The 12,161-nt window shown below is 41.9% G+C and overlaps 1 protein-coding gene across 7 annotated transcripts in view; it reads right to left on the bottom strand.

Annotated features, from left to right (window-relative positions):
* The window catches only part of ABLIM1 (actin binding LIM protein 1), a 204,194-nt gene that overhangs the window by 108,755 nt on the left and 83,278 nt on the right, over nt 1-12,161 (bottom strand). For all 7 annotated transcript variants that reach the window (XM_022568691.3, XM_022568693.3, XM_022568692.3 and 4 more), the window contains one exon: nt 10,050-10,159. In XM_022568691.3, coding sequence (XP_022424399.2) covers nt 10,050-10,159 — 110 coding nt within the window. The remainder of the gene's footprint in view (nt 1-10,049; nt 10,160-12,161) is intronic.

The following is a 12,161-nucleotide window of genomic DNA, read 5'->3' on the forward strand; positions in this document are numbered from 1 at the left end:
ACCCGTGTCCCCTGCATCGGCAGGCAGACTCTCAACCGCTGCGCCACCAGGGAAGCCCTGTTTTTTTTTTTTTTAATAAGACTTGGCTTACAGTTTTAACATCATTAAGGTATAAGGGGTTTGGGGTTTGGGTATTTGAAAACCCTTCCTTGACTAAAAAGGCCACATCATTTAGTAGCGATAAGAGCGTCCATCTAGCAAGTGTACACCGTTGAATGTCTGATCTTCAGCTGTGCTGCTCAGTGTTGTCAAGTTCCAACCAGACATCTGAGTTGACAACTACTGACTGGCCACAATCCGTGTCGAGTTACTGACATGAGTCTGCAATTTTCTTTTCTAGCCTGTCACGGCAAATTCCATGGGTATGAGGTCACCGAAAGAAAAGACAGATAGAGGGCAAAATGCAAAGGTGTTAGGGTAAGCACTTTTCAAGAATTAGTTTTTTAAGTACTTTTTAACTTCTTAAGTTCTACGCTGCCATTTGCCAGAAAGCAATACATGGGGTCACGAGACAAATATGAGCTGGGGCTGAGGGGAATTGGGACATTTATATTTATTTATATTCAAATAGGTGCAGTGTATTTGCCATCTTATGGCTCTCAATAATTTATATCTAAATTCACTAAAAATGATGCAGAATTATTTTCAAAGGTTATGGGCTGCCTGAATATGTAATCTTGAACCAGACTTTGCACAATCACCATGTCCTTGCCTAGGTTAGCTGCTCCCTTTGCTATCTTGACGGCCATGATGGAAACATCACAAGCCAGAGCAGCCTCTGACCTGCTATTTTAGGTGAAGGTTCTTGTTGTCTTGGGAAAACAATACTGCACAACAAACAAGTTTTCATGGGCCATAACAGCAGCAGATTATCAGCCTCATCGGGAAAGCTGTAGGCAGAACCAGAACAGTCATCTTCTGAGCCCTCTATTATCTAATATTTGGCAGTCAATCCCATCTTTCCTTCTTTTAAAGTGTATATCATATATACTTATAGCTTTGGTCATAATTTTTATAAATACAGACCATTTACACATCTGAAACTTCCAATTCTAACCCCTGAGCCAGTGCTCACAGAATTCCGATAGGAGTATTACGAATTCTCAAGGTCAAGAAGCCCCCTCCTTTAATTAGCATTGGGTGTGTTTTTTCTCATATTCATGACCAGGATCTGAACAGGAAATTTTATTAAAAGGAGCCAGATTGTTTGCCTTTCCTCTCCATTAATTGGTTATGAATCTATTAAGCAGGAGTTGAATGGAAGGAATTCTGACACATGCTATGACATGGATGAGCCTTGAAAACATTATGCTAAGTGGAAGAAGCCAGAAACAAAAGGCCACACTGGTATGACGCCATTTATGTGAAATGTCCAAAATAGGTGAATACACGGAAACAGAAAGCACATTGGTAGTTCCTAGGGGCTGGGAGAAGGGGTGAACTGTTTAATGGGTACAGAGTTTTCTCTTGGGGTGACGAAAATGTTTTGGAAATAGAAGTGGTGGTTGGACAATGTTGTAAACAGTACTTAAACATTCACTTTAAAATGGTTAATTTTATGTTATGTGAATTTCAGTCAAAAAAATCTGTACCAAGAAGGTTTGCCCTTATACTGATTTCCTTAATTAAGTTGTAAACTTTAACCTGGTGAGGAGTTTCATGATAAATCTTTAACTGGCTATGGTCACCCAGCAAACCCGGCTCTTGCCAAAGAGGAAATCATACTTGAGTTTTACGTCAGTTTCTCAGATCCAGTACTCATTAGCCAATATCAGCTCATTGACTCTATTCCAAAGATAGAAAGAAGAAAAGAAAGGGTAGAATGTCAGTTTCAGTACTTTCCTCATGTGACCGACCAGTCACTTAATACATACACAACTGAAGGTCACAGCAAGGGCAAACTGCAGTGAGACTTCAGTCTGGAATGGGCCTTTTATTTATTTACTTATTTTTTTTTTTATAAATTTATTTTTATTTATATTATTTATTTTTGGCTGCACTGGGTCTTCATTACTACGCATGGGCTTTCTCTAGTTGCAGCGAGCAGGGGCTACTCTTCGTTGCGCTACGTGGGCATCTCATTGTGGTGGCTTCTCTTGTTGCAGAGCATGGGCTCTAGGTGTGTGGGCTTCAGTAGTTGTGGCACACGGGCTCAGTAGCTGTGGCTCACAGGCTGTAGAGCGCAGGCTCAATAGTTGTGGCGTACGGGCTTAGCTGCTCCACAGCATGTGGGATCCTCCCGGACCAGGACTCGAGCCCATGTCCCCTGCATTGGCAGGTGGATTCTTAACCTCTGCACCACCAGGGAAGTCCCTTTTTTAAAATTTAACATTATTTTTGATGTGCTTTGGTTTTAAATAGGTAATACATACACATAGTTAAACTTTTTTTTTCATGTAGTAAAAATAATTCCTTTCCTTCCCTATCTCCCTGCTACTGCTCCCTTTCTTCTGGAGATAAGCACTAAGAGTAATTTCTCAGTATCCCTCTGAGGACAGTCTATAGGAATATACAACTATAGATATACACAGCAGTCCTTTGAACAGCTAAGTCTTTACTGCTGCTGAAAAATTAAACTGGGGAATAACCACGCTTCCAATCATTAAAATTCTACTTTTACGGATAAGTTGTCAGAAGCTGTGGGTCTTATTACATAAAAGACGTATCTAGTGAAATGAAAACAGCAAATAACAAAATACCATTAACTTGCCAACCACTGAAACATTTTTTTGTACCCATTTTCCCTTTTTGCCCCTTAGTTGGACCCATTCCCTATAAGGCGGGAACTTTTCTTCCTTTCTTGCAACCGAGATAATCCAGTTTCTGGTTAAGTGAAAAGATATGTCACTCTGGGATCTTTATGTCTGACTCATAATTGTAACAGGTTTCAGTCTGAAACATCTAAATATTAATGTTCCTTTTTGCGACATACCTTGTCCTCCCGCAATGAATCTTTGGCTACTATGTCAATTCCAAACTCTCTCAACAGTCTAATCCGTACCCAGTAGAGCAATATTGGAACTGCCATGTCAGGTTAGACCCTGTCCTTCCAGGCCAGGGGCTGGCACCCTAAGTGCCCAGACGGGTGAGGCCTCTCTAACCTCACACTCAAAGTTGGGAAATACATTCCCTGACACTTCTACTGAAAAAAAACCCCCCAAATCAAAAAAACCTTGTGATGCTGTCATCAGCCAAATTCTCTAAAGCAATAGCTCCTTCCCCTTTTATTAAATAAGAGGAAAGACTTGTAAATAAGATGAGAAAATGAACATTTAAACATGCCGATACACCTTGCCCTCCTGCACCCAAGCTGTACTATGTAATTTTACAAAACCACAAAAGCCATTGTCACCATCGTCATTCAAGTAGCATTCAGAACTCAACATTCCAGACCTGGGAGCTGAGATTTATTACCTGAAAGGCTCTTCTGGGATGACATCAATTTACCCACTAAATGAACATTCATGTACTTGCTGTGTGCACAGTGCTATTCTTAGGGGAAAAAAAATAAAAGAGCTTGTCATTAGGTAGCTCATAGTCTGGTTGGAGAGAAAAAGATGCAAAGAGCTAGGGGAGCTATGTGGTAATAACTGTCACAATAGAAATGCAAAGCACAGCTTTGGCCGGGACACCTGTGAGCTGGCCCTGTAGCCAGGGAGCCTAAGCAAATTCAAAGCTTTCAATCTTTTGTGTGACACTCAAAAGAACAAATGATGTTTGATGAGAAGACACACGACCAAAATGCTATGGGAAGAATTTATGCGAAGTTGTACATGTGTCTATAGCACTTAGAGCAAAATCCAGAAGCATATCCACCAAAATGTTAACAGAGGTAATCTCATTGTGATGGGATTTCGGGTGATTTTCATCTCCTTCTTTGTACTTTTCTGTAAAATTTGTATTGTTTTACAATGAACACTTAAACCCATTTAAAAAGAGAAGATTGTTATTAGCTCTGTTTAGAGATAAAGATGGCTTTGATTCAATTTCTGGAGTGTTTATTTAGGGCTTTATGTGCTAGACCTTGTATAAGAGAGAAAGACAGCAGGGTCCTTATCTTTAATGAGTTCATTAACTTGGTGGTGGAGGTGGGCACACATTTAAACAATTAAAATGCTACAGGTTATGTACCAATGTTGGTTTTTTAATTGTGACAAATGTATCACCGTAATACATGATGTTAACTGTGCAGTAAAGAATTTGGCTGGTGCCAGGAACACAGTAGGTGCCCAAAGAAATGCTCATTGAATGAATGAATGACATCCATATCTTTCTTTGACTTAGTCCTTTCATTCATCTTCCTCACCTTTTCTCACGGCCATTACCTATACCCACAACCAATGGTCTCCCCAGCTCTGATCACTGATGTCAAATCACTGATTTTGCACACCACCATTGCCATTACCACCTTAATCTTTCTAGAACATTGTTTTCATCTGGTTGTCCTCCAGGTTGAGCCAAGCTCCACATTGCCAAACCCCTTAGAGCCTCCAGAGACCTGGCGCCCTTGCTCTAACCTTCCAGCTTTTCTTCTCAGGACGTGGAAGAACAAAGCCTTTGCTCTGTTTGGGTTCCCCCTGTGCTGTTTTTACAAGTACCCTCCCCACATTTAGACTGTCCTCCCACGTAGTATTATCTTATTTAATTCCCATAACAACCCTTAGGAGTAGCTATTTTCCGATTTTCAGATGAGAGCATGAAGGTTCTGAGACATCCAATAGCTTGTCCATGACTTCATGGTTAGGAAGAAGCAGGACCAGGAGTGAAACCCAAGCCCTCTGAAAGGTAGAGCCCATATTTGAAACCAGCATGCTACGCTCTCTTCTTCTGTTCCTTTCTGATTCTAAATTATCTCTAAGCTCAAGTTCTAGTCTTGTAACTTCCTTAAAGAACAATGGTTAACATTTGGATGAGCTTATTAGGTATCATGAATCTTTTAAGTACTTTACTTATATGATCCCCAGAACAACCCAATGAGAAAGGAACTATTATTATTTGTTTTAATTTCATTTATTTATTTTTGGCTGCCTTGGGTCCCCATTGCTGTGTGTGGGCTCCTCATTGTGGCGGCTTCTCTTGTCGCAGAGCATGGGCTTCAGTAGTTGTGGCACGCGGGCTCAGTAGTTACAGCACACGGGCCCAGCCGCTCCGCGGCATGTGGGATACTCCCGGACCAGGGCTCGAACCCATGTCCCCTGCACTGGCAGGCAGATTCCCAACCATCGCACCACCAGGGAAGCCCAAGAAAGGAACTATTATTGTTTCCTATTTTATAGGCAAAGAAACACTGGCAGAGATTGAGTTCTCAAGGCCACACAGCCTGTATGTGGTAGAACTGGGATAAAAAGCAGCCATCAACCTGTCCAGAACGCATACTCTTTAGCAGAAGCCTGCCAAGCCTCCTCTGCCATCCTATCCTACTGGAAGAAAGTGTCTCAAGAAGGTGGGGCTGATTTGTTTTGAAGACCTTGCCGCAAAACCCAACAGTCCATGAGTCAAAACCCAACAGTCCATGGGTTGTATGTGTGCACGTGTTCCTGCCTTCAATGGTTTTACATATTGGTGGAAAATATCAAACGAACAGAAAAGACAGCCACCATGAACGGTAGAGTGAAAAACGCACAGTCACAAAAAGCAAAGATTGTCCTACACAAAAATTCAGAAGTCAATGCGTGAACAGTAAGTTTTTGTTTTATAAGTAGTCAGTACTTTTATCTATTTACTTATTTAATCCTACGAGGTAGGTACCTATTGCCATCCCATTTTACGGAAGAGGACCTGGAGGATGGAGAGGTCAGGAGATGGCTAGAGCCAGAGCCTGCCCCAGGCAGTCAGATGCCAGCGTCAGATCATCACCACTCCACCTATTGTAGGGGCCTCAGCAGACAATCCCACTCAACCTGCAAATGTTTTTTTGAGAGAGGACATAGATAAAAGAAAAATTATCTTGCAACTATTAAAAGCTATTGCACCAAATAGAAAAGTAAAATAATTGAAAAATTCTTCCTCCCCTTTGAAAACATGCACATGACTGTTTATCTGAAATGATTTAAATTCAGTCCAAGCAGAGCATTTGCCCCAATACCTTAGGAGTTCCACTTGCAGTTGGAACAATGGCAATGCTGTACAGAGGGGGTAAAGGAGAGGAAGATGGGTTTGGATGTATGTGTGTGGGGGGGTGTTCATCGCATCAATCTGCCAAACCCACACACAGTCAGACACTAGTCAGACACCCTTTGAAATGGAAAGGGTGATCGTAGACAGCAACCCACTTCTGTTCGGATGCCTGAAATAGACCAGAGCCATGCAGGAAGCAACATCCAAAGCCGATTCCCTACCCTCTAGGTTGTCACACACAGACTCCCCCTCACGTGGCTCCTTACACCGCAAGAACCAGTCCCTCAATTACTGGCAGATACATGGAATGGAGTGAAGTTAGGCCTTAAAGGAGTGTCAATAAACTTCTGGGAGAGCATCATGCTTCCTGGACATACATCTTTATTTCTAAAGAATGAATCAGCTAGACATGGGCAATTGATTCTTTTTAATCAATTATAAAAGCAGTTTAATTAATGTTCATTGTAACCCTGTGAGGCAATGTTTACTATTATCTCCATGCTATATAATGTTTGTTGCTTATTGAATTCAAATTGCATTAGACTGGGTGCAGCAACAGTTTTTACTAATTCAAGGGCAATAATCTTTAATTGAAGTAGTTTGTTTCTATGAGTAACTTCCTGATGGTTTCTATTCACCAAACCTTGCTACACCAGGGAGGCAACTGTGGCACATAGAAAGCACACAGCCCTTGCAGGCAGACACTCGAGTAAATCCGCAGACAAGTCAGGTCACTGCTCCAAGGCTCAGCACCCCGCATCTTTGGAAATCAGAGAGTGATACCTACATTATGAAATAAATATCCGGGACAGTAACATGGCATCTGGAGCCTGGGTTTGTATCCCGACTCTACCACTGTGTAACCTTGGGCAAATTATTTAACATCTATGGCCCTTTGTTTCTTCATCTGTGAAAAGGGGATAGTTTTAGTACCAACCTATAGGGTGGTTTTGAGGATTAAATGAGTTAAAATTTGTACACCAGCTACACAGTGCCTGATCACAGTGAGTACTACGCAAATGTTTTAAGAAGAAAATAAAATAAAGGTGAGAAGAGTTACTGTAATGTGGAAGAAAGCACCAAGCAGAGTACCCAAGACATCACAGGCACTCCACTGGGACGTCTCCCTAAATTAGAGCAACACAGACATGGTGGCCCCTGAGTAGCTGAAATTGCACCTCTACTGAGTAAGCTCTAACAGAGCCTATTTTGTGTTAATTCTCATCACATCACTGACTTGCTTCCATTGGCCACTCTTCACTTCTTCTCTCCCTCTCACACTGTCTTCACCTCCTATTCAGTGATTATGGAAAACCAGCCACAGAATGTGAAATAAAATTTCAGTTCAGAAGAGCAAACTCATTTGTGAAAGAACATTTCAAAGGAAAGAGAGGACCTTGGCTCTCTGATCTATTTCACCAACACTGTGAACATTAGCAAAGAAAAGTTTCATGATTTGCTTTTCTTTAGGAAGCTTTGCCAAGTTACATTATTTTTAAAAAAATAAGAATCAAAGTAACATCAGTATAGTTTTAAAATATAGGGCATTTCTTAAAGAATTACAAAGAATAACCAAGTGTTTTCTAATTATGCTCCAACGAATTTCAGAAACTTGCTGAAAATTCACTTGCTCTTGTACTTGTGTGCCTGCCTCCTTTGGGTACTTTGCATGTGTGTATCCATATATAAGAGCTCTCTTTTTGACAGACACCCACACCCACGCGCCCCAGAAATGCTATTTGAGTACTTATCTAAACAGACAAGTACTTGTTGAAAATAAAAATGTTCTGACCAAAGCAGCTGCACAGAGAAAAGGGGTTTCATCCATTGGGAGCAAAGGAGAAAATATGATTTGGTCCAACAATTTGCACATACGCAATAACTGTTAAATCTAGCATTAGAAATGTAATGAATTTGACTCTGATACATTTTTATACTTAGAATTTTAATTTCTTTTTTATGTGCATAACAACCATGTCATACAGAAAAAGAAAATATAGATAAAGCAAAACAATGTTTAATAAAAATTGGAATAACCATTTTGGTAGAGCTATGATTAGGAAATATGCTTCCAAATTACATGGAGGAAGAGGACTGGAAGCCTTTAAAAATATCCTCCTTCTGTTTCTTAAACCAAACAATGAGGAGTATTAGATGAAACAAAAAGACAGCCCCAAACTCGCAGTCAGAAGCCCTGCCTCTAACCCTACCTTATTATTGGATAGCTTGTGTGATCCTGAATATCCTCATGGGCTGCAATATTCTCACCTATCAAGAAAGACAGTTGGACTAAAGGACTCCACTGAATTTGAGGATGCAGCCAGTCCCATAATAGGCCTACGGACATGATCTTCTGTTATAGATTGTCATCCTGTCCTGGGACTCATAATATCCTCTTTTTCTTAACTAGACTGAAGAATTCCTGCAAAGTTTTTTGGTAACATACTTTCAAAGCAAGCCCTCTCAAGCAAGGGGTACCTATTCTCAACCTAGGTCACCTTCCCAATGACCTGCAGGGGGCAGAGTAGGTAAGCACAGTGAGGGACTTGAAACCCTATTAGGGGTCTAGGATAGGGTCCTGTTTTGTAGCCCTTATCCTACCCCAGGCTGCTGCTCTTTATTAGTAGGGCATATAAATCCACATGCTAAGGATCTGATCATGTGTGTTGAATAAGATGCACTAACACATTTATTTTCTTCTTTTCTCCCAATGGTCAAAATCCAATTTCTATGTAAATACGTTTGGTCATAACATTCTTATTTTTAACAGGTATAACTCTTCTACTTTAACAGGAGGATTTGGAAGTGCTGTTATAAATTACAAGAAATTCCTCCGGAGCAGAAGGGGCTTATCTCATTCTTATGTGCTGAGACTGGCAGGGTTTAAAGGCATTTGTTCTCTGAGGATGGGCACAATACACAGAAACCGAGGCAAACCTCTATCTAGTCCATGTCCTAACGCCCCAGGAAACAGAGGGAAGGAGAGCTTCCTTGCTTGCTGTCCTGAGTTCAGAATCCCTCTCACTTCAGAGTGAGCTGACCTACCCAATGTTATTTACTACAAGAAGTACTGCAATTCGCCACTATTTTTATTTGGAAGGAAGTTGGTTTTCTTTGGATTCATACAGGTCAGACAAGCCTTGTCATCAAGAATTACCAATCCCATGATGTATGGATAGGTTGTCCCATACTTTCTTCCGATCTCGCCTTGGGTGACACTTTTTAAGAGTGGTCTCCCTGATTGCCCCATACAAACACAGACCCATTGCCCTGTTTTTTCTTCCTACTTTAATTTTCTTCACGTATTAGATATTTTTGTACATGCATTCATTGTCTACCTGCTCCTACTAAAAAATAAGCTTCCTGAGGATTCTGAGTATGTTCTGTCCACGCCTGTATCTCTAGTGTGAGTGACACACACATTGTACGTGCTCAGCAAATTATCTGTTCAGTGAATAAATGTCAGAAACCCTCCAGGTGAATAAAGAATACTTAAGGGTGATAAAGAATAAAGAATTATTTAAGAGTAAATAATAGCCACCACATTTGCCCAAGGCACAGTGGGGAGAGCTTTTCTAATACACAGAGACATCATTCACATCACCACCAAACGCTCTCACAGATTAACCTCCATGACCAGAGAGGGGCGTTTCTGATGTAATAGTTTATAATTCTTTTTCCTTCATTTACAATCAAAATACACAGTGTGATGTCCAATTCTACTTCTGTCCTTTTGAAATAAGGGAGATGCTTCTCACTGCATGGGTTTTAGTGAAGGCTTCTCCACGCATCACGTTTTACAATTGAAAACGCCTTAGATATAGGCCTCCTCTTGGCTCCGGCTACCAGAGTTTCTCAAAAAGGAAGGTACCTGCCTAAGCTACCTTTGAGGAATGAAGGAATTCATGTCAACAGGTGGCTGGGGCACTTACTGCCAGAGCAGGAGGCTTCTTTAGGGCTGGAAGACATCGGCTGTGCACACAGTTGGCAAAGGCAGTCTCTCCCATTGAACGTGACTCGGTCACCGGGTGGAAACGGGCGCCTGGAGACAGAAAGACATTTGCCCTCAAGGTCACTGCAGCAATTTCATTCCTCTTCCTCACCCCTGCTTGGCTGGCCTCTGGTGCCAATTCACTGCTTCGAAGAGGAGCCAAACCATTTGAAATGCAGCCTGAAGCCAGCCAGCCAGCTGGATCCAGTCCAGACAAACACACAAACGTGCCTCATTTTGAGAGGAAAGGAGAATGCGCAGCTTCTGCGGGCAACCAGATAGTAAAATGATACCGTTTACCTCCACTCATTAGCGGAGGGATGTTCCAACAAGTCACCTAGCAGGGCACACACAGTAAGATTTTCCTTTTCCAAATGGAAACACCTCCAGGAAGAAATATTTTAAATGCCATGGATTCCTATTCAAGCTTAAGGCCCTTCCCCAAGAGAACTGGTTACAGGTCAAGCATTAACTCTTTAAGTTCCCTGGCCCAACGTGATAATTATGCTGAATTAGACTTGGTCCTGGACGTCTGAATGGGCGAACTAAATATCTCACAGTGCTAGGGGCCCAGTCCCTTATAAACTTGGAGAAATACGAAGATGCGATAAATATCTGTTTAAAAATTAGTATTAGCTTCTTTTCAGAAAGATATTTTCCTTTCACATTAGATATTCATCAATAACAGCACACGTTGCAAAAATATTGCCTTCTTCAGGTATGTTATCAGTTTCTTCTGCTCCCACTTCAGCAGGCAGATAGCTTTAAAAAAAGTCATTAATTAATAGCCATATGACAGTTTCCACGCCTACTTTCTTGCAACTGACCAATTTGCCAATGATCTTCATCATGAGTTTTCAAATGTGTGATTCTGTCAATCAGGAAATTTGAAACTCATAAGCCAAACATCCCCACACATCTGAGTCAGAAGCAATTTCTTAAGAACAAATTCAAGCTTCTGGACATGTTTTACGTTCACAGCTGCCTTAAGTTGCCCTTTGGCCGCTTAACAGTTGGTGATTAACCATAATGCACGCACAGATAGTAAATTTGGACTTAACTCCACAAATGTGCTTGTTGCCAGTCATCAAGGAAGAGTTTTAAACTCTCACACCGCCAGATTTTAGAAGTGCTGAGTTGAGGTGGTCTCTCCTCTCCTCTTCTCTCCTGGTGCCACGTTACTTTCCACTGCTCAGATAAGGCCCAGAGAGGTTAAGCAACTTGTGTGCAATGACCAGCTAGGGAGACCAAGCCACAGGCAGGTGCAGGTGGTATCCACCAACTCAGAACTTGCCCTGTCTTTAATAATCAAAGTCACACTCCGGTGGATACCAACAGGCCTATCGCTTCACACTTATTAAGTAAAACCAAGCAAGCCTCCAATCTGCTCTGTAAGGAGGCCCTCAGGGGATGAAGAGTCCACAGACACAATAAGCTCAGGTTCTTTGCCTCTGATCAGGGCCAGGACCAGGGTGAGGGCAGCGAGGCACCCGAGGCAAAGCATCTAAGGAGGCCCCCGCTGTCAGGAGTGCCGCATGACCCGGGAGTAAGCACCCATTTAAACTGTGCGCCCAGGAGCCTCCCTGGCTTCACCCTAGTCCAGGCCCTGCATCTGATCTAAGCTTCTATTTTTAAACTTGAACCCCACACAGATCCACCATGGGACAAACCAGAGTCCAGTTCTCAACAATGCGACCAGGTCTTCTGAATTTTGAATTTTGTTATTTCATGAATGACCCCCCTTCATTTCCCTACGTCCTCTGCCCATATGGGTTCACTTCCTCCTGACATTTGCCTGAATGTTTGTAATAGGAGAACTGGATTTACAGTCAGAACACCTGAGTTCAAATCTTGGCCTTGCGATGTGAGGGACTGGGAAAATCCCTTACACTCTGAGTCTCAAAGTCACTCATAAGTAGGGATACGAATTCCTGATTGACTTCACAGAATTGCTCAGAGGGTCAAATTAATTTCTACATGAATGCAATTTGTAAACTGTAAAGGTGGCCTCCTCAGAGGAAATTGGCATCATTCAGCAGCAGCAACAGTGGGC

The sequence above is a fragment of the Delphinapterus leucas genome, chromosome 16 (assembly GCF_059928025.1).
Source record: "Delphinapterus leucas isolate spDelLeu-1000000601 "Yukka" chromosome 16, BTC_Dleu_Yukka2, whole genome shotgun sequence".
Taxonomy (NCBI): domain Eukaryota; kingdom Metazoa; phylum Chordata; class Mammalia; order Artiodactyla; family Monodontidae; genus Delphinapterus; species Delphinapterus leucas.